This window comes from Perognathus longimembris, chromosome 14 (assembly GCF_023159225.1).
Source record: "Perognathus longimembris pacificus isolate PPM17 chromosome 14, ASM2315922v1, whole genome shotgun sequence".
Lineage (NCBI taxonomy): Eukaryota > Metazoa > Chordata > Mammalia > Rodentia > Heteromyidae > Perognathus > Perognathus longimembris.
Genome location: NC_063174.1, coordinates 39,840,315 through 39,859,725, shown reverse-complemented (window position 1 = coordinate 39,859,725; position 19,411 = coordinate 39,840,315). Strand labels below are relative to the sequence as shown.

Here is a 19,411-nt window from a genome sequence, read left to right as displayed (position 1 = left end):
AGGAGAGGGGTGTTTTCTTTTCTTTTTTTTGCCAGTCTGGGGCTTGGACTTAGGGCCTGAGCACTGTCCCTGGCTTCTTTTTGCTCAAGGCTAGCACTCTACCACTTGAGCCACAGCACCACTTCTGGCTTTTTCTGTGTATGTGGTGCTGAGGAATCGAACCCAGGGCTTCATGCATGCTAGGCAAGCACTTTACCGCTAAGCCATATTGCCAGCCTCAATATGGGTGTTTTCTATAACAGGGAAGAGTGAGGAAAAAGAAACTATTATTTAACAAATCCATTTCCAGAATTCTGGAGGTGAGTGGTAGCGATGGTTGTATGACAGTGTAAATGAACATATTAGACACCACTGAAGTATTCATTCAACAATGAACAAAATGGTAGATTTTATGTTATATGTATTTTCCCACAGTTTTTTTTAATTGCAAAAGAATCCTCAAATTTACTTTCTTTATTTCTCTAAAACATTTTGGTTACAAACACTTTATTTCTCATCTAGGGATATATTATTTCTCATCTAGCCATGTGATACATTATTTCTAATCTAGAGATGTTTTCCCTCCTGGATTTGATTTCCTCAAGTCTACACAGATCCAAAACAAAGGGACCTTGGTACTGTTGCTTCAAAGTGAGCAAAATGTTGCTTGGACATGATTCTCCCTTTTGTCCTTGAACCTCCCTCCCACCCCACTCTGGTTCCCTGCTTCCTCCCATCTCCCACAAGAGGCTCAAGTTTACCTCGGAGAGATCATGGTATTACATTAGAATTTCCTTGGGCTACATACTTGCTTCCACTGTGTTCCTATGTTTTACTCATTAGGTGTTTTCTCTCACTGATTGTGCTTGTGCTTCACATTTGATCAATTGTGTCCAGGTTATATTTTTGGACTTTGAAAAAAAATACCTTTAAATTAATGGCTGGCGGCTTATGCCTGTAATCCTAGCTACTTAGGAGACTGAGATCTGACCATTGCAGGTCAAAGCCAGCCCGAGCAGAAAAGTCATTGAGGCTCTTATTTGCAATGAGTTCAAGCCCCAGAAGCAGTGTGTGTGTGTGTGTGTGTGTGTGTGTGTGTGCACGCGCGCGCACACACACACACACACAATCACTCCATGCCCAAGAATACCAAAGATTACCACTCTCCAAAACAGAAAAGTCTTCTATTTGTGTCTTCATTACACTTTAGGAGTGGGATTATATTGAGTTCACATATTATTTTGCTTGTTTTCTATCAGAGAAATGTATTTTTCTTTATGTGGTTGTAGAAGATAGAGGCGTGCCTCTCTTCCTCTCTTCCTGATAACCAGCAGCTCTACCTTACAGGTGTTTCCTGTCTCCCCATCTTGCTTCTACAATGTGGTTCTCCTCTGTTGTACTGGAAATCTAGGGGTCTTTGCTGGTGACCTCTGAGAAGAAAGTAGGATTGTTAAAGGAGGGGGTTCTAGAAGCTGGAGGTCTCCTCCATGGCAGAACATATTTCCTTCCAGAGCACCCCTCCTTTGTGGAGCCAGGCCTGATGCTGCCCAGAAGGCTAGCTGCTTTTCCTGATGGAGACCTTCATTTTATGGTGGTGTTTCTATACAACCTGAACAAGAAATGGCATCCATAGAATTGATACCGAGTTACAAAGGCTCTTGGTGCTCACTGAAGTTCTTTCTAGGGAGAAGGGGATTGCCTCATTTTCCCCCTGGGTGCATTTTGTTTTTTTCTGGGGCCTCATCTCCTTCCCTGTCTTGTGTCCTGGCAGGCTCGGGGACCAGTTCTACAAGGAAGCCATTGAGCACTGCCGGAGTTATAACTCGAGGCTGTGTGCGGAGCGCAGTGTGCGGCTTCCCTTCCTGGACTCTCAGACTGGGGTGGCTCAGAACAACTGCTACATCTGGATGGAGAAGAGGCACCGGGGCCCAGGTGAGCATGCGGGCTGCGAGCAGATGGGACCAGGGTGTGTGGGAGGCCACGCTGCTGGGGTGGGGTGGAGGGACAGCCAAGGGGCTTGAGTAGCTGTGCCCACACTCAAGAAACTCAACTGTTTTATTATTTTTTTTTATTTTTGGTTGGTTGTGGGGCTTGAACTCAGTGCCTGGGTACTTTCCCTGAGCTTTTTGGCTCAAGACTAGCACTCTACCACTTTGACCCACAGCACTACTTTTGGTTTTCTCGTGGTCAATTGGAGATAAGAGTCTCATGGACTTTCCTGCCCAGGCTGGCTTTGAACAGCCATCCTCAGATCTCATCCTCCTGAGTAGCTAGGTTGATAGGTGTGATCCATGGGCTGCCAAGAGGACTGTGTATTGTGTAGCTGCTGAATGAAGTATTCTATAGGTGTTTATTAAGGTTTTTTGTTTGTTTGTAGTGTCAATTCTGAAGTTTCTTTGTTAATTTTTTTTTGGGGGGGGATCACCAACCTATCTGTTGGTGAGAGTAGAGCATTGAAGTCTCTCACTATTAAATTGTGTTGGGGGGTTTGTCTGTACTTATAAATCCAGTGGTGTTTAGTATATGTTAACAATCATTATTTCCTTTTGGTAGATTGTTGCTTTTATTAATATAAATGCCTTTTATTGTCACTTCTGACTAATTTTGTCTCAGTCTATTTGATAAGACATGAATATAGTTACTTGTCCTGGCTTTTGGGGCCCATTTGCTTGGGATATCTTTTTCTTCCATTTCACTCTAAAGCAATGTTTGTCTTTGTCAGTGAGGTACATTTTTTTTATAGGTAACAAATGGTCGTGTATTGCTTTTTAATATAGCCCGTCATCCTATGAGAATTGAGACCATTAATATTCTTTGCTTACATTGAAAGGTATGAGATACTTCACATCATTTTGTTGTTTTTGTGATGCTTGCTTCTTCCATTCTTCACTTGATATTTTACTTTCCTTGTGGGATTTATTCTTTCATGTATTTTCATGGTTGTGTTTATCTTTCTCTTTTCTGTGTATGGTTTTTTAAAGTATTTTTCTATAGTGCTGGTTTAGTTTTTGTGATGAAAGATTTTTATTTTTCCTTTAATTATGAAGAGTGGCTTTACTGGATACATTATTCTAGATTGATATTTATTTATTTACTTATTTCAGGGATTAGGATATATTATTTCATGACCCCCCCCTACTTTTATTGTGTCTGCTGAGACATTTGCTGTTATTCTGATGCGTTTGCCTTTGTATGTGACATGTTTCTATTCTCTCTTTCGCTCTCTCTCTGCCAGTCCTGGGGCTTGAACTCAGGGCCTGAGCACTGTCTTTTTAATCAAGCCTAACATTCTACCACTTGAGCCACAGCGCCACTTCTGGCCTTTTTCTATAGATGTGGAATGTGCTATATGTGGAATGTTTCTATAGATGTGGAATATAGATGTGCTGAGGAATCGAACCCAGGGGGGTCATGTATATGAGGCAAGCACTCTTGCCACTAGGCCATATACCCAGCCTCATGTTTCTATTCTCTTTTGAAGCTATCAATATTCTTTCTTTGTTCTGAATGTTTAGTTCTGATTAATAGTTCTAGGAGTGTTTCTTCTCTTCTCCTCTGCCTTTTCGTTTTCTTCCTTCTCTTTTTTATCTTCCTCCATCTTGTTCTTTTTCTTCACATTACTGGGGATTAAACTCATGGGCAGGGAAGTTTTTTGTTTTTTGTTTTCTCTTATCTTACCTATTGGTATTCTGAAGCCAAAGAAGAGAGTGACTCTTTCTCAAGACTGAGGAAACATTTCTGCTATTATTGGTTGAATATGTGTCCTATTTCTTGAATTGCTTTTTTGGTCTTTTGATGGTTCCCCAAGTGCCTTACATGTTGCATTTGCATTTTCTTAGTATTTTTTTTTGGTCTTTTGTTAATTCATTTCATCCACTTTACCTTCAATTCCTGATACTTAGTTTTCAACTTGCTCTATTCTATTAGTAAGGCTTATTTTGGTCTTGTAATTTGGGCTACAGAACTTTTTCACTGACAGGGTTTCAACTAGATTTTTATTTTAGGATTTCTGTGTCTTTATTGAATTCCTCCTTCATGCCCTGCATTGTTTTGCTTATTTCATTCAGCTGAATGCATTCTGAATGAATGATTTAACTTCTCTCTGAATTAACTCAGCTTCATTTCTATCTTCTTTGGATTCATTCAGGTGATGATTATGTATGTCCTCTTTAATTTGTTGGCCATTCTTAGTTTTAATTTTATTTTTTATTGTTAGCATAAAGGCAGTGTACAGAGGGGTTACAATTACATAAGTCAGGTAATGAGTACATTTCTTTCTGGACAACATCACCCATCCTTTGCTCCTGTCCCCACTCACAAGTTGCATAGTTCATTTTCAACATAGTGTCTAGTGAGTACCGCTGCTGTAATTGTTCACCCTTTGTCCCCCGCTTACCCTCCCAAAGACAGGTAAGCAAGATGAAAAGAAATGAAAACAACAAAACCCTCTTGTTTCCATTTCCTGGTATTCATTTCAATAAGTATCACTTTATGATTAGAGGCACATAGTATTGTGCCTTTGTGTTCTTCCCTGTTGATTATTCTTGTAATCAGCTTTTATGAGTTTATTATCTGAAATTTCATTCTTTTCATTATCATTCAAGTCCCTTACTTCTGAATTGTTGACTTTTGGGAGGGACTTGTTGCCTTACTTATTTTTTTTTCATATGATTTGTGTTTTAGTTTTATACATCTGAGCTTGGTTAGGAGCTTTAATCACCTGTAGTATTTCAGTTGACATAGACTTTGTGTTCAGGCAGCACAGTGGACTGGGCAGGCAGGTTTAGGTGCTCTTTCTCACCACTGGACTAGGGTATGTCTCAATAGCCAAGCGTTTACCTGGTGTTCAGGCCACTGGACTTGATGCCCAGCACTTCTCAGATCTAGCCAGAGTCTCCTATAGAAGGGCCAATTGTCCACTTCTGGGCTGCTTTCATCAGGGGAGCCTCCCCTTCTTTGAAAGCTGCTATTGGCTTCAGAGAGTTTTGCAGTTTGGGAGCTAAGCAAATTACTGCTTGTTCCGTAGGCACCCTAGTTTGTGTCCGCAGGGCCAGCACACACCTTGGGGGTGATCCTTGAATGCACCAGTGAGTGGGAGAGCATGTAGAATATTGAGTTCTTTAACTGGTTGCGGAGGCCTGAGAGACCTAGTTGCTCAGCCCTGGTTGTCAGCAAACACATGCCAGGATGCAGTTTCCCCGGTGTGTGCTTTCAGGCCCTGCATGACAGTTTGCCTCTTTCTTTCTCTCTCTCTCTCTCTCTCTCTCTCTCTCTCTCTCTCTCTCTCTCTCTCTCTCTCTCTGTTGGGGGTGGTTGTAGCTATCAGGTGATTCGGAAAGTCTGAGAACAGGGCTCTAACCCACCTAATAGTTATCATTGGGAGCCAGGAGGCAGCCCTACTTTGTTCCTGGCTTAGCAGAAGTTGAGGCCTCTGAGGACCGGAACTGTATCTTGTGCTGGTATAGTTAGTTCCCCACAGCGGGACTGTGTGAGACTCCTCTTCAACTTAACCACCTCTGGTGGCAGTTTTCCACCCAGACTTTGTGGCAGGGTATCCCAAGACTTCCTGAGCCATGAATGTATCTTATTTTCAAGTGTATCTCAGTTAAAAAAAAAGACCCTCTCTCAACATGGCACCTTACCATAACCCTCTGAGCTAGGGAGCAACAGAGTAGCTTTCTTTACTATGACTAGCTTGCCACACCAGAACACTTGCTGTCTTACAAACTCTTGGACAAGGTTTGATTCTTTCTGAAGGTGTGGGTTTTGGGTTTATCTCACAGCCAGACTGGCAAATGTCACCAGGTTAGTCTTTTTCTTTGTGATCGAGTCTCCTCTCCTCACCCTGGAAAGCCAGGGATCGGGTTTGGAACGGTTTGACACTTTTCTCTGTTGTCTTGGTTTTCGAGTGCTTTTCTGCCATCCTGCTTCCTCCTTTATGATGCCTGATGCTCTTCCAACAATTTCATACCCATATAAAAATGGAGAGAAGAATGAAATGAATGTTTGTGTACCCCAGCCTCAACAGTGATCAACCTAGGCCAATTTTGTTTCATCCTACTCACCTGTGACTTTTCTCCCTATCTCTAGATTATTATGAAGCAAAACCGTGACATATTATTTTATCTACAAATGTGTTGTTATATAGAGTAAGAACTTAAAAATGGAATCAGCCCATAATTGCAATCACATCTCAGTCAGAATTTGATATCATCAAATACTTTGTCCATATTCATTTTCTACCTCTAGTTTAAATTAAGATCCAGAGAGAATCCTTATATTACAATTGTTTGACATATGTCTCTCAAATCTCTTCAGAGCTGTAGGCTTCTCTCTGTTTTCTCTCTCATCCTCCTTACATGTTATTTTCAAGGAATGGGGTTGCTTGCTTGCACTGTAGGGTTTCCCAGAACTTGGATTTGCTGATTGCATCCCTGTGGTCTTATGCCTGTGAATTGGTAATTAGGTCTAGAGACTTATTTAGGTTCTTCTTCTCCTTCCTTTTTTTCAATTTAATTTTTTTACTTTTGGCAAGAATGATCCCTAAGTGGTAGAGTGTACTTTCTTCAGGAGGCTCTTGTGACATGGGTATCTCTCTTTTATTGATGTTAGCAGCCTTTAGTGATAATCACCTAGACTCATATTTGATTAAGATTTTCAGAAAAAGTGATACCTGATTTGAATCTGTTATTTGGTTACTGAGAGGTATAGTTAAGAAATGTAGGATAAATGATTTTACCCTTTTAGTTACCAGTTTTCAAAATATTAAGTTAGCTCATTGATATTCTTTTTTTTTGGCCAGTCCTGGGCCTTGGACTCAGGGCCTAAGCACTGTCCCTGGCATCTTCCCGCTCAAGGCTAGCACTCTGCCACTTGAGCCACAGCGCCGCTTCTGGCTGTTTTCTGTATATGTGGTGCTGGGGAATCGAACCTAGGGCCTCGTGTATCCGAGGCAGGCACTCTTGCCACTAGGCTATATCCCCAGCCCCGCTCATTGATATTCTTAAAAAATAACCAATAAATTTATTTGCATATCATTATGATTTTCTAAAAAACTTTATTTTATTGTCAAAGTGAAGTACAGAGGGCTGGGGATATGGCCTAGTGGCAAGAGTGCCTGCCTCATATACATGAGGCTCTGGGTTCGATTCCCCAGCACCACATATACAGAAAATGGCCAGAAGTGGCGCTGTGGCTCAAGTGGCAGAGTGCTAGCCTTGAGCAAAAAGAAGCCAGGGACAGTGCTCAGGCCCTGAGTCCAAGCCCCAGGACTGGCAAAAAAAAAAAAAGTGAAGTACAGAGGGGTTACAGTTTCATCCATAATACAGTGAGTACATTTCTTATCCAATTTTTTACCTCCTCACTCATTTTCCCCCACCTCCCCACTCTCCTCTCCTCCCATGAGTTGTACAGTTGGTTTACACCATAAAGTTTTATAAGTATTTCTGTTGCATTGGTTTGCTTTTTATCCTTTGTCTCTCGATTTTGGTGTTCCTTTTCCCTTTCCTAATTCCAATACACATATATACAATATCCAGGGTATTAAAATCAGTTACAGTGCTATCAGGGGTAAAATCATGTGAAGGGAATATGGAAAAAGGAGAACAAAAAAAAAAAAAAAAGGAAAGGCATAGTTTCACATGGCATGTTGAAAGTAACTACAACAGTGATATACCACTTGTTTTTTTTTTTTTTTGTTTGTTTGTTTTTTTGGCCAGTCCTGGGGCTTGGACTCTGGGGCTTGAGCACTGACTGTCCCTGGCTTCTTTTTGCTCAAGGCTAGCACTCTGCCACTTGAGCCACAGCGCCACTTCTGGCCATTTTCTGTATATGTGGTGCTGGGGAATCAAACCCAGGGCCTCATGTATATGAGGCAGGCACTCTTGCCACTAGGCCATATCCCCAGCCCCATGTTTTTATAACTTTTCTATGCTTCTATCAGAAAGAATGACACCACCCCATTCATAAGGAAATGGAAGGACTTGGAATAAAATCATACTAAGTGAAGTAAGCCAGACCCAAAGAAAGATGGACTCTATGGTTTCCCTCATAGGGAATAACTAGTACATGTGTAGGATAGTCCTAACAGAAGATTACAATAGCTCAAGAGCTATGCCAGTATGAACACATAAGATGATCATAAGCGAAATGAACTTCAGGTCATCATGATCTTATAGTTAAGTATTTTTCAGGTTTTAGTTATTGGCAGGCATTATTCTGAGTGATCCTTACATTCTAGCCATCTTTGGTTAGTCAGGAATTTGAGACATCTCCCCCTCCCTCCTCTCTGTCCTTTTCTCTTCTCTGTGTGTGGGGGGGGGAGAGGGGGGCAGGGGGAGGTGGCATGAACTCTGGGCCTGGGTGCTGTCTCTTAGCTTTTTTGCTTAGAACTAGTACTTTAACCACTTGAGCTACATCACTACTTCTGTTTTTGTTTTCTTTTTTCTTTTGGTGGTTAGTTGGAATCCTCATGGACTTTTCTGCCTGGACTGGCTTTGAACTGCAATCTTCAGATATCCTGAGTAGCTAAGATTACAGATGTGAGCTACCAGCACTTAGCATTAGCTTAACTTTTTTTTTTTTTGGTCAGTCCTGGGCCTCGGATTCAGAGCCTGAGCACTGTCCCTGGCTTCTTCTTGCTCAAGGCTAGCACTCTGCCACTTGAGCCACAGCGCCACTTCTGGCCGTTTTCTGTATATGTGGTGCTGGGGAATCGAACCCAGGGCCTCATGTATACAAGGCAAGCACTCTTGCCACTAGGCCATATCCCCAGCCCCAGCTTAATTTTTTAATAGTCTATTATACTATTAAAATAGTTTGTTACTATTGTTTATTTAACTGAATCCCTATAGATGAAATTTGACCGATGCCATTTTTCACAGGATAAAATATTCTATAATGAATATTGTGTTTTTGTGTGTGGTTCCTAGTGAAGATTCCTAGAAATGTAATTGCTGGATCAAAGGGGAAGTGCCTGGTAGTTGCCCTGGGTAAGCCAATTTCTTCATCCATGTATGCCGATCGCACTCCTGCCAGCAGTGGCTGAGAGGCAGATGTGGAATCCTAAAATCCATCTCCAGAGGTGACCTACACATCTGGAAAGGCTCCAGAATCAGTGCATCCATTCAGGAATGATGAGACAAGAGATGGCCCAGTCCTGAAGTAAGCCACGCCAGAAACATTGAGCCAGTTCCAGCGATGCGTCCCCTTGAGAGAGGTCACAGCTAGACATGCCATAGCCAGGAGGTCAAGCCGGTCAGGCTGACTTTCTTTGACTCATTTGGTCTTTTTGACATGGCCACATGCCTGGTCCCCAGAGCTCAGGGAGCTCAGAGCTGCAGAATCCTTCAGGGCAGAAGCCCAGGAGACAGGAGTCCACTAGGTCTCAACCTTACTAGTTTCTCTGGATCAAAGAGGGAGGTGGGAGGAAGCCCTTCACCGTGTTCATAGTTTTGAAATCTGTGGGAATTGCTTTGTGATTTAAATGATACTCAGCACGTGATGGTACCTGAGCAGTTTTGTTCCTTTAATACTAGGCTAGTTACCTCTGCTTGAGAATCAGCCCAAGGAGGGTAAAGATGACAGGTAAAAATGAAAAGTGTGTGAATGGATATATAGTAATGGAACTTTTATAGACTATCCCCCTACCAAGGCAAAAAGTAATTAAATAAATATAAGAAGGAAGTTCCCTCTCTTAACTTGTAAAGGCCTTAAAATGGAAGGGACCAGATGGGAATAGGGTATTGATGTACTTGGGGCCCTGTGGTCCATGTGTAGTCAGTGACACTGTCATATGGGGCTGCCTACATCCAACAGCTGTCCTCCTCACATGTAGCTACAGAAGACAGAGCTGGGACTTTACTATAATACAGAGTTAAGTTGGAGCAGATTCATTTATTCATGTGTTCATTTGTTCAGCAGACAAGTTTGGCTTCTTCTACCTGTCAGGCTCAGTTCTGGGTCTCAAGGTTCTAATAAGAATAAAGGCAGAAAAGCCAAGGACTGGTGTCTCAGTCCTCTAATCTTAGCTACACAGGAGGCTGAGATCTGATGATCACTGTTCAAAGCCAGCTCAGGGAGGAAAGTCCATGAGACTCTCTAGCTCCAATTAAACAGGAAAAAAAGCTGGAAGTGGATCTGTGGCCCAAGTGGTAGAACATGAATCTTGAGCAAAAAAGCCAAGTGAAAGTGTGAGGCCCTCAGTTCAAGCCCCAATATAGCATCTCTCTGCCCCTCCCCCCAAAAAGAATAAGACAGAGAAGCTGTTCTTACTGGCTTTCCCTCTAGCGGGGGTGGTGGTGGTGGTGCTTGGCTTGCTGGTTTATATGGAGAGACATCAGAGGGATTCAGGAAGGCACACTGAGTTTAAGAGCAGACTTTGCCCTATTCCAGAAAATTCTAAACCTCTCTGGGAATGAACATTATTGGTCTAGTGTGGAGAGTCCACATTTCTCCTAGGACTTTGTCCACCATATTGTGTACTACAGGAACTACATGGGGTTGTATGACTAGCAAGAAGTCTCCCTGTGGGGAGCTTGGCATGGTAAGGATGCTGGAGATGTTAGAGATGAAATGTTAGTGGATTCTCCCATTGGAAGACAGAGTGGCATGTGAGCCAATTTCTTTGTGTTAGGCGCAGGCTGGTAGGCAGGGCTGTCAGGGGATGCAGGCCATAGAGCCTGGGCTCCACAATAGGTTTAGAGTCCCATGAGGCTGCTCTGAGCCAATGGTGGTGGGAAGAGCCAGTACATAGATCTGGCTCTTTTGATCCGTGGCTTTGAAACGCTTCTCAATCCAGACTGTTCCTTATGTAGATTCGTGACTTCTGCTCAACTTTGAAGGGAATTGCTGAACTCGAGCCTGGAGAGAGGGGCAATTAGTTGCTGGAGACCTATAGCCTTGGAGGTTGGCTGGCAGGCTCCTGGGGGCTGGAAGTCCCTCTAGTGTTCTCCTTTGGCCTAGATTGCAGAACTAGTTTTGGTGAAGGCAGTGTTTTTGGTTTTCTTTTTTTTTTTCTTGGCATGGCCTTGCTGAACAGCACAGTGGTGCAGACAGAGCAAAGGATGGAGGTCAGATGACCTAGATTCAACCTTGGCTCTCTCAAAAGCCAGATGTTGACTATGATGAATTACTTCATCTCTCTGGGCTTGAGTTTTCTCTTCCTGTGAATGACAAGGTCAGTCCGGGTAGTTTCCAAGGCTCCTTCCTGCCTGAAATCTCTATCTTTACACTGTCTCTGTCCATAGGGCTGGCTCCGGGGCAGCTATACACATACCCAGCCCGCTGCTGGCGCAAGAAAAGACGATTGCACCCGCCTGAGGACCCGAAGCTACGACTGCTGGAGATCAAACCCGGTGAGTGCCATGGGGTAATCGGGATCTTCTTCGGAAACGTGCCTCTGATGAAGCGAGGCCAAGTGATGGTCTTGGGGCCTCTGTTAAACAAATCACTGTGTTGAGGGCTACACGGCTGGGATGTGACTTGAATGGTGGGAACAATGTTGTTCAGGAGGTGCAAGCAGAGTCAAATGCTCCCTCCCCATGTCACCGGAGTGTTGCTGGGTGTCCGGCAGCTACCTTGGTCCTCCCTTTCTGCACTGACCCCTTAGCCTGAGTTTGTGCTGTAAATGCTTTACTGTGGTGGTTTGGAGTTGTTTGCTTAGCCCGGATTTCACTTTGGTAATAGTGTTGCTTATGGGGGATGGGCACAAGCTAGATACTTCATCGTGCTCCTTCTGTGCTCTGAAATGTCCTCACACAATTTATGGATCCTCACCAACACTTCAGGGCAATGGCTGAGTGGTTGCAACCCCTCCCAGATGCAGGCTGCAGAAGATCCAAGTCTCCAGAGACACAATCCATGGAAATAGAAGGCAAACATTTCAACAGAGGGAGGCAAGACCGTCCTGGCTAGTTCTTGGCCCTTCCATGTATTGGTGTGTGCTTTAAGCATCCTGGTGTCCCAGAGTTTGGGCCTTGCCTGTAGATGCCCAGAAAACAGCTGTGTCCACACATCTGTCCCAGGTTCGGCCTGCTTTGACCGACCAGAGAAAGAAAAGGGAAAAGCCTGAGCTGGTGGTTTTCTGTAGTAATCCCTAGCACATGGTGACCATATCAGTGACCCTTTGAGAGTTCTCCTCGGTGCCTTCTGGCAGAAGAAGCTCTGTCAGGTTTGGCAGGTAAAGGCCCAGCCCCACAGATGCTCAGCATTCTGGAGCAACACCAAGGATGGCTCTGATTCTTGAGAGGATGGACCTTCATGGTGGGTGCCACATCCCCCAACAGGAAGAGCTGAGCCCAAGGCCAGCTCCTTCCTCTAGCCAGTACCCAGATGCTTGAAGACAGTAAGCAACTCAGGGTGTCAGTAAGGAACTTTTCACATGACAGTGCTTCTTCTCAGGTGAACTCGTTCCCCTCTTTGGGTAAGTAGACCTATTACTAACCAAGCCTATGAAACCTGAAGCCCTCAAGTCTTTGGCCACATGCCTGTGGATGGTTTCCTGATCTTGTTCTGCGTCTTCCATCAGGTTCAGCCTGGTGCTTAGGGCATGCTCCTACACCACCTGTAGTTGCAGGTGGTGTATGAAAATATTAACTAAAGAATAAAGAACATCCCTTTTCTGGGATATGTGCTCCCTAAGCATAGCGTTGCTTGGATGCTATTTTCAAACAACGATCTCTTGTTTTTATTCCATTTGGTTTGGGCTCAAGGACAGCAGAGCATTTAGGTTGTGTATGGTGCCATTCCCAGTGTGTCCTTCCATCTTCTTTTTTGTCCCTGTTTGAGTCTGGCAGTGACAGGCAGCTTATAGCAAAGGCCAGGATGTGTGTGGGTCAGCGCTGGCCTGGCCCTGGTTCTGTACAGCTATGGGGAAGCTGGGTCAGGGCAGAGGGAGAGGGTATAGCCTCGAGAGGCCTGAGGGACCTTGGAGAAGGGCTGAGGTTAGGGCAGAGCTGGTGAGTGATCACTTCTATCACTTTTGGTTTTGCCCCCAAAGCACAAAGCTTACCTGGGGTAAGGAGGCTCCCTGGGTGGGGAGAACAGAGCCAGATCTCGGCTGCCAGGAACTTGTTATGACATCCTGATGGAGGGACTCCCCAGTGTGGCTTTCCTCCTCCCATCTGCTTTGCTGTGGTGATGCCATCCTCCCACGTTTCTTTACTACTTATTGGAAAGAAAACAGTGCAGGGAGGGTGGTGGTGGTAAGAGGTGGCTGGGAGCGGGGGAGAGCTTTTTAAAGTTGGAGAGCATTCATGCCATCCCTGGACCCGGACACTTCTCACGCTCAGCATCATCCCTTCAATCAGTTTGAACAAACATCTCCCAACCTCCTACTAGCCTGGGCAGCTGAAGAACAACACATACAACATTATTTCTTTCCTCTGACTAATGACTGAGTTCAGTGTTCTCTGTAGCTTGCTTGTATTTGGCTGCAGAAGCAAAGCAAGGTGTATAACAACTCAGATGTCACATTCTCTATAATACCCATGCTCAGGCAAGAGCCGGGGCTAGCAAGGGGCCACCCCCGACCCTCACCCCTGAGGACTGAGCTCTGTCATCCCTTGACAAGAGCATGAACTGGCAGGCAAGAAAGGTGGGTGATAAATACCCACTAGGAAGCCACAAAGCAGGAGTGGATGCTGGGTAAGAGCCAGCTGATTAGAAAGAAGGCCTTTAGCTTCACTTTTTTTTTTTTTTTTTTTTTTGATGAAGGAAAGAAAAAGGCTGGGAACAAACTTTTACTTATGTCCCCCTGGATCAAATGCTCTGATAGTCTGCTTAGATCAATTTAGCATCTTTCTGCCCCAGACCTTTGCTCCCTATGGTCCCAGGAAGATATTATCTTCATTTTAGAGGCTGCAAAACTGTAGTGAAGATTAGGAACTTAATTTCCCAGGGGGCCATCGGTAGGGAAGCCAAGAACTCTAAGGGGAGCCAGTGGGAACCAGGAAACACCTTGTTTCGTGACCCTAGCACATCATCTTGGACCCTAGTGATCATCTTGGAGCCATCACTCTGAAAGTTGAGATTCCTCCTGTGCCCTGGGTCCTGGGTCCTTGATCCACTCTTCCTGGGGATGGTGGGGAGCAGCAGAAGCTCTTCACTTCTCTATCTAATTCCAAGGATGACGGGAAGGAAAGTAGCCTGGAATAGGGGTCTGCTTCTCTTCTCCTCCTCCTTCTTTTTTGCATTGCATTTTGGCAGTCTCTCAATGACTGGAGAGAAATGACCCCGAACCCCTCATCCATGTTGTTGGGGAAACTGACTTCTCTCTCCTGAAGGAGACTGTAGTTTAGGATATCCCAAAGCAGAGGGAGCCATAAGCTGGCTCACAAGTCCTTGCAGCAAGCAGATACAAGGATTCTCACAGGGGTGTCGGTGAGAGGACCATCCAGGCAGAGAGAGAGAGGCCTGCATCCTGCCTGCCTTGCCCGCCTAGGGCTCTGGCCCTGCTACGCTGAACTGCCAGAACTTTACAGATGGGAGTAGGCTGCGGCCAACTTCCTCAGCTTTTGAAAAAAAAATCCTGCATCTTAATTAGTTCCCTACTGCTTTTGTACATGGCCCACATTTTAATAGTCTCCAGGCTTCTTCCACCATTTGCTCTCTGATGTTCAGTGTGATTTCTCTTCTCTCTAAGACAGTCCCTCCAGGTCCTCTGACATCCTCCTAGCCACGAACAACTTAAGGAACGCTGATGTGCCAAGCATGTAGCCCGAGATTGATGAGGCTGTCAGCGGGGCCCTGTGCCCCCCAGCCCTCCCTCTCTGCCATGCGCGCCTCAGATGGATGAGCTGAGTAGGATGGGTACCAGCGGGGGAGGTAAAAGAAAAAGGACTCGTGGAGCCCCGAGCCAGGTGTGAGCGGTGGACAGTGTGACCTTCTCCCGGCCTGCAGAGGAGGCTGGCTGTGTCCTTCCCCCACCCCCCCATCTGTCAGTCTTATCTGTCTCTGTGCAGGGGGGTGAGAGGGGGTTGCCCAAGCGTGGTAGGGCTGGGAGAATGGATGCCTTCAAGTGCATCAAGGGGAAATGACCGGTCATTTATCTCTTTCCTGCAGTGTCAGAGTGGGCAGCCATCCATCCTGCAGTCTGCAATGGCTGCTTCTTCTGCTTCTGTTGGCCCCATGGATAGGGCAGCTGGGGAGAAATGGGCAGCCCCTCCGTGCCAGTCCATTTTGTGCTGAAGGTTTTGCTGGTGCTCCTGGCTCCTGCTCCTGTGACACCCCTGTAGTCTCAGGGGGTAGTTTGGGTGTCCTTGGTACTGTCTGTGCTCCCCAGGGCTGGCTGGGGACATGGGCTTGTGGGTGGAACTAGGCAGGTGAGCCTCACGGCAGTGGCGGTTTCCATGGCTCTGTGTTGGGGTTGGGGTTGGCAAAGCCGTGTGTAGATTAGCGTGATGATGCTGAGGAATCACTGGGTTCTGCCATCGTGAGTCACCTGTCTCTCCCCCTGGGCAGGGACTCACTTTGCTTTTTCATCTGTACATCTGTATCCCTAGCAGCCAGCATGAGGCCCGGCATACACTGGACAGATAGAGAAGATGTATTAAAGGAATGAAGGAAAGAACTGGGCCCGTGTTTGATCTCAACCTTGAGAACATTCTAAGCATTCACCATCTCCCTTTTGCAGATGGGGGATGCTGAGCCAGGGAGGAGGGGCCAGGGGCACTGAGCTGGCTTCCTGTCCCATTCCCATCCTGGTTTACGGACCTGCCCCAGCTGTGTCCTCTCGCCCATCTTTGGCTATGGGTGGTAGGGACCTTCGCTTGTGCCACACAGCTATACTGTGCAGGAAAATGCCACTAAACAGGCATCAGCAGGCCTGGTTTCCAGTGCAGACCCCTCTGCCCACTGGCTTTGTGATTTGAGGCAATTACCTAAGTGTTCATGCCTTGATTCTTCATCTGTGAGGTGTCAACCGTAGTAAATTCATAGGGCAATGCTAAGAATCGGGTGGGATGAAGGATAAGGGGGTGCTGAAATCCTACCTCCATGCGGTACTGCAGGGTGGGCCCAGGGGGGTCTCAGCTAAAGCTCTTCTATTCCTTGGCATTAACCATGAGCTCACTGACTTGCTGGGAAGTATACGTGTCTGGCCCAGAATGGGGACACATTTTGCCATCTTATACATTAGGAGAGCAGACCCAGCACCTGGCTTGAGGTCCACCTTTCCTAGAACTGCGGCTTCCATGATCTCATCCCCTAGGTCCTATGACTTTGCTCTCCAAGCCCCATGGCCCATGACATAGAGGCAAAGTTGGAAGGCTTTGCTTCTGCAATGATTGTACTGTGATCTCCTGGCATGCTAGGCCAGGCCCCTGTCTGGGTCTTTTCTCTTGCCCGTGACATAGGAACAACCATTCTTCCATGAACTTTGCCTGGTATAGCAGCTCCACAACTTGGCCACATTAGCAACTGGACATCTGGCCTTGAATCTTGGCATTACCCTGGGTCACTGTGTGTGGAAGCTCCCAGCCTGGGGGCCAGGGGACCCTCCCCAGGGCATACCAACTCAGGATGTATCTGACAAACAGACTGTACTCGCCATGAGGACCGAGCTATGTCCATATCCACGTCATGTGATCTCCCTATCCAACAGCAGTTTCACTGGGGCAGGAGCATACACATCACACTACCTCCTAACTAGTCTCCCTGCACCACCTACACCCTCTTACCCGGCGATCTTGTCGCATATAATAGGCATCATGATGTCAAAAAGGCGTTCTTGTCGCATATAATAGGCATCATGATGTCACTTTTTGCTGAAAAGTCCCAGTGCTTGCCATCCCAGGCAGGATGGAAGCCAGCATTATCTCTGCTACGTGCCCAGCCCTTCAAGGCCACTGTGCCTCTGAGCCGATCTTCCATGAGTCCCCAGCTTGCTGTACTCCAAGGCGGGCTTCAGTGCCCTTGCACAATGGTTCCCTGCCTGGAATGCTTTGCGTGGGGATCAGTGCAGCCCGATCCTCCTCCTCCAGACTTGTGTTTCCCTGGCCACGTTTAAAAGTGTCATTCTCCACCCCCCCCTCCTGTCACTCCCATGCCCCAGCCTCCCCGCCTCTGCTTTGTCTTTTCTCCAAAGCACCCATTACCAAATGTCATCAGACCACAGCCTTTTCTCCTTTAATTCCTGTATTCTGTCTCTCCCACATGGGTTGTTTCTCGAATATAAGTTCTCTGGATGGGGGCATTTTTTTGGGGGGGGGGTGGGGTCTCTTCTGTTCAGAGCTGTGTCCCTTATACCTGGAACACAGCCAGGTTCAGCATCAGTGTTCAATGATTTGTCAAATGAATGTCTAGAGCAAGGCTATTCCACCCTGGTTTCTGCCACAGCGTCCCACCAGGGCTGCGGGAGTTGGCCCACACTGACATGAAAGCAGGGCCAACATCCCAGCTTTGAGCTGAGTCCCACTCTCCTCCACCTCCATTGTGTGACTGCCCTGGAGTGTGCCTTGTTGCTCTGTCCTCCCTGGGTTGGGCCCATGCTGGGGAAAGCCAGTGGTTGAGAGTGTCAGAGGTAAGCAGCTTGGGCCAAAGGAGCCCAAGAAGAGGGAGGCATGAGGAGGTGAGAAGAGGAACCTCTCCTATGCTGAGCACTGCGTGTGCAGACACGTAACAACAGTGGGACGTGGGGTTTGTTCTTCTAGTTTTACTGATGAGGAGACCAAGGCTGAGGGTGTGGCTTAGGACAATAGAGCTGAGATGTACTACAGATAACTCCTGACATTTTCCAGCTGTTTGAATTCTCTTGAATGATTTATTTTTATTTCCCATAGATTTTTTTTCTTGGTTGTCCTGGTGCTTGAAATCAGTGTCTGGATGCTGTCCCTGAGCTTTTTATTTATTTCTTTTTCTTTTTTAAAAAATTCCTCAAGGCCAGCTTTCTACCAAGCGAGCCACAGCTCTATTTCTGGCTTTTTGGTGATGAATTGGAATCTCATGGATTTTCTTGCCTGGGCTGACTTCAAACCAAGATCCTCAGATCTCAGCCTCCTGACTTGCTAGGATTATAGACATGAGCCACTGGTGCTTGACTACCCTAGCTTTAATTGAAAAAAACCCTATCTATCTATCTATCTATCTATCTATCTATCTATCTATCTATCTGCCTACCTACCTCCCTACCAAATCTATCTGTGGTATACTGCATAATATTTTTCTTATTCTGGTGCTGGGGAGTCAATCCTGGAATGTGGTCATACTATGTAAACACTACCACCTAGCCATACCTTCACCCCTACATGAATTTTTTTTTTTTTTTTTTTTTTTTGGCCAGTCCTGGGCCTTGGACTCAGGGCCTGAGCACTGTCCCTGGCTTCTTCCCGCTCAAGGCTAGCACTCTGCCACCTGAGCCACAGCGCCCCTCCTGGCCGTTTTCCATATATATGGTGCTAGGGAATCGAACCAAGAGCTTCATGTGTAGGAGGCAAGCACTCTTGCAACTAGGCCATATTCCCAGCCCATCCCTACATGAATTTTAAGACATTTTATTACTTATTTATTTATCATGCTACCATGGGGCTTGGTCCTAGGACCTTGTGCTTTTGTTTAACTTTTTCACTCAGGTTGATGTTCTACCACTTGAGCCATTTATAGCTTTTTGGTGATTCATTGGAAATAGGAGTCTCATGGACTTTCCTGCCTTGGCTAGTGTTAAACCACAATTCTCAGCTCTCAGCCTCCTGAGTGGCTAGGTAGGTACCTAGCTGACGTTTTAAAATATACACTAATTAATTAGTATACATTAGTTATACAAGGAGGGTTTCATTATGGCATGACATTTCCATTCTACACGAATATTTTGCTCTACCTAGATATTGTGGCATCACTAAATGGAGCCAAGGAACATTTCTACCAGCTTATATATGTACAGTTTTTGTGGCTGGAACATTTAAGATCTATTCCCTTTGTGCAGTATTCAAGCACACAATACATTATTAATACCTGCAGTCACCAACTGTATTGTAGGTCTCCAGACCATGTTCATCCTGTCTAACTGAAACTATGTCTCCTTGACCAACATCCTGGGAATTATTCCACCCACTCAGTCCATTCCCATGGTCTTTCCCACCCTGTCCATCCTGCTACACTTGGCCTGTGGGCCAGCCCAGATTTCCTCTTTTCCTTTGACATGGTGTGTGTCTCTCAGTGGCTGGGGCTGGGGAAGTACTTACCTGAGGTTCCGACCTGAGGTCTTAGAACCCTGCCTTGTGTGTCTTCTTGGGGGAGGGGGCGAGTTGGCACAGCTGAGGCCACACAGCGGGGAAAGGGGGTAGGAGGGGTGATCTACCCTCCCAGTGTTTGGCTATTCTGGGATTCTAACACAAGCAGCAACAAGGGCCTGTGGGGTGCAGTCTGGGTGATGTGCTCTCGATGTGAGCCTCATCTATTTTGAGCTTTATGAATCACAAAGCGGGGAGTCAAATTCAGC

The 19,411-nt window shown here is 45.9% G+C and overlaps 1 protein-coding gene across 3 annotated transcripts in view; it reads left to right on the top strand.

Moving 5' to 3' along the window:
• Positions 1-19,411, top strand: part of Dpf3 (double PHD fingers 3) — a 242,640-nt gene that overhangs the window by 102,776 nt on the left and 120,453 nt on the right. For all 3 annotated transcript variants that reach the window (XM_048362472.1, XM_048362473.1, XM_048362475.1), the window contains exons 2-3: positions 1,751-1,911; positions 11,226-11,333. In XM_048362472.1, the coding sequence (XP_048218429.1) occupies positions 1,751-1,911; positions 11,226-11,333 (269 nt within the window). The remainder of the gene's footprint in view (positions 1-1,750; positions 1,912-11,225; positions 11,334-19,411) is intronic.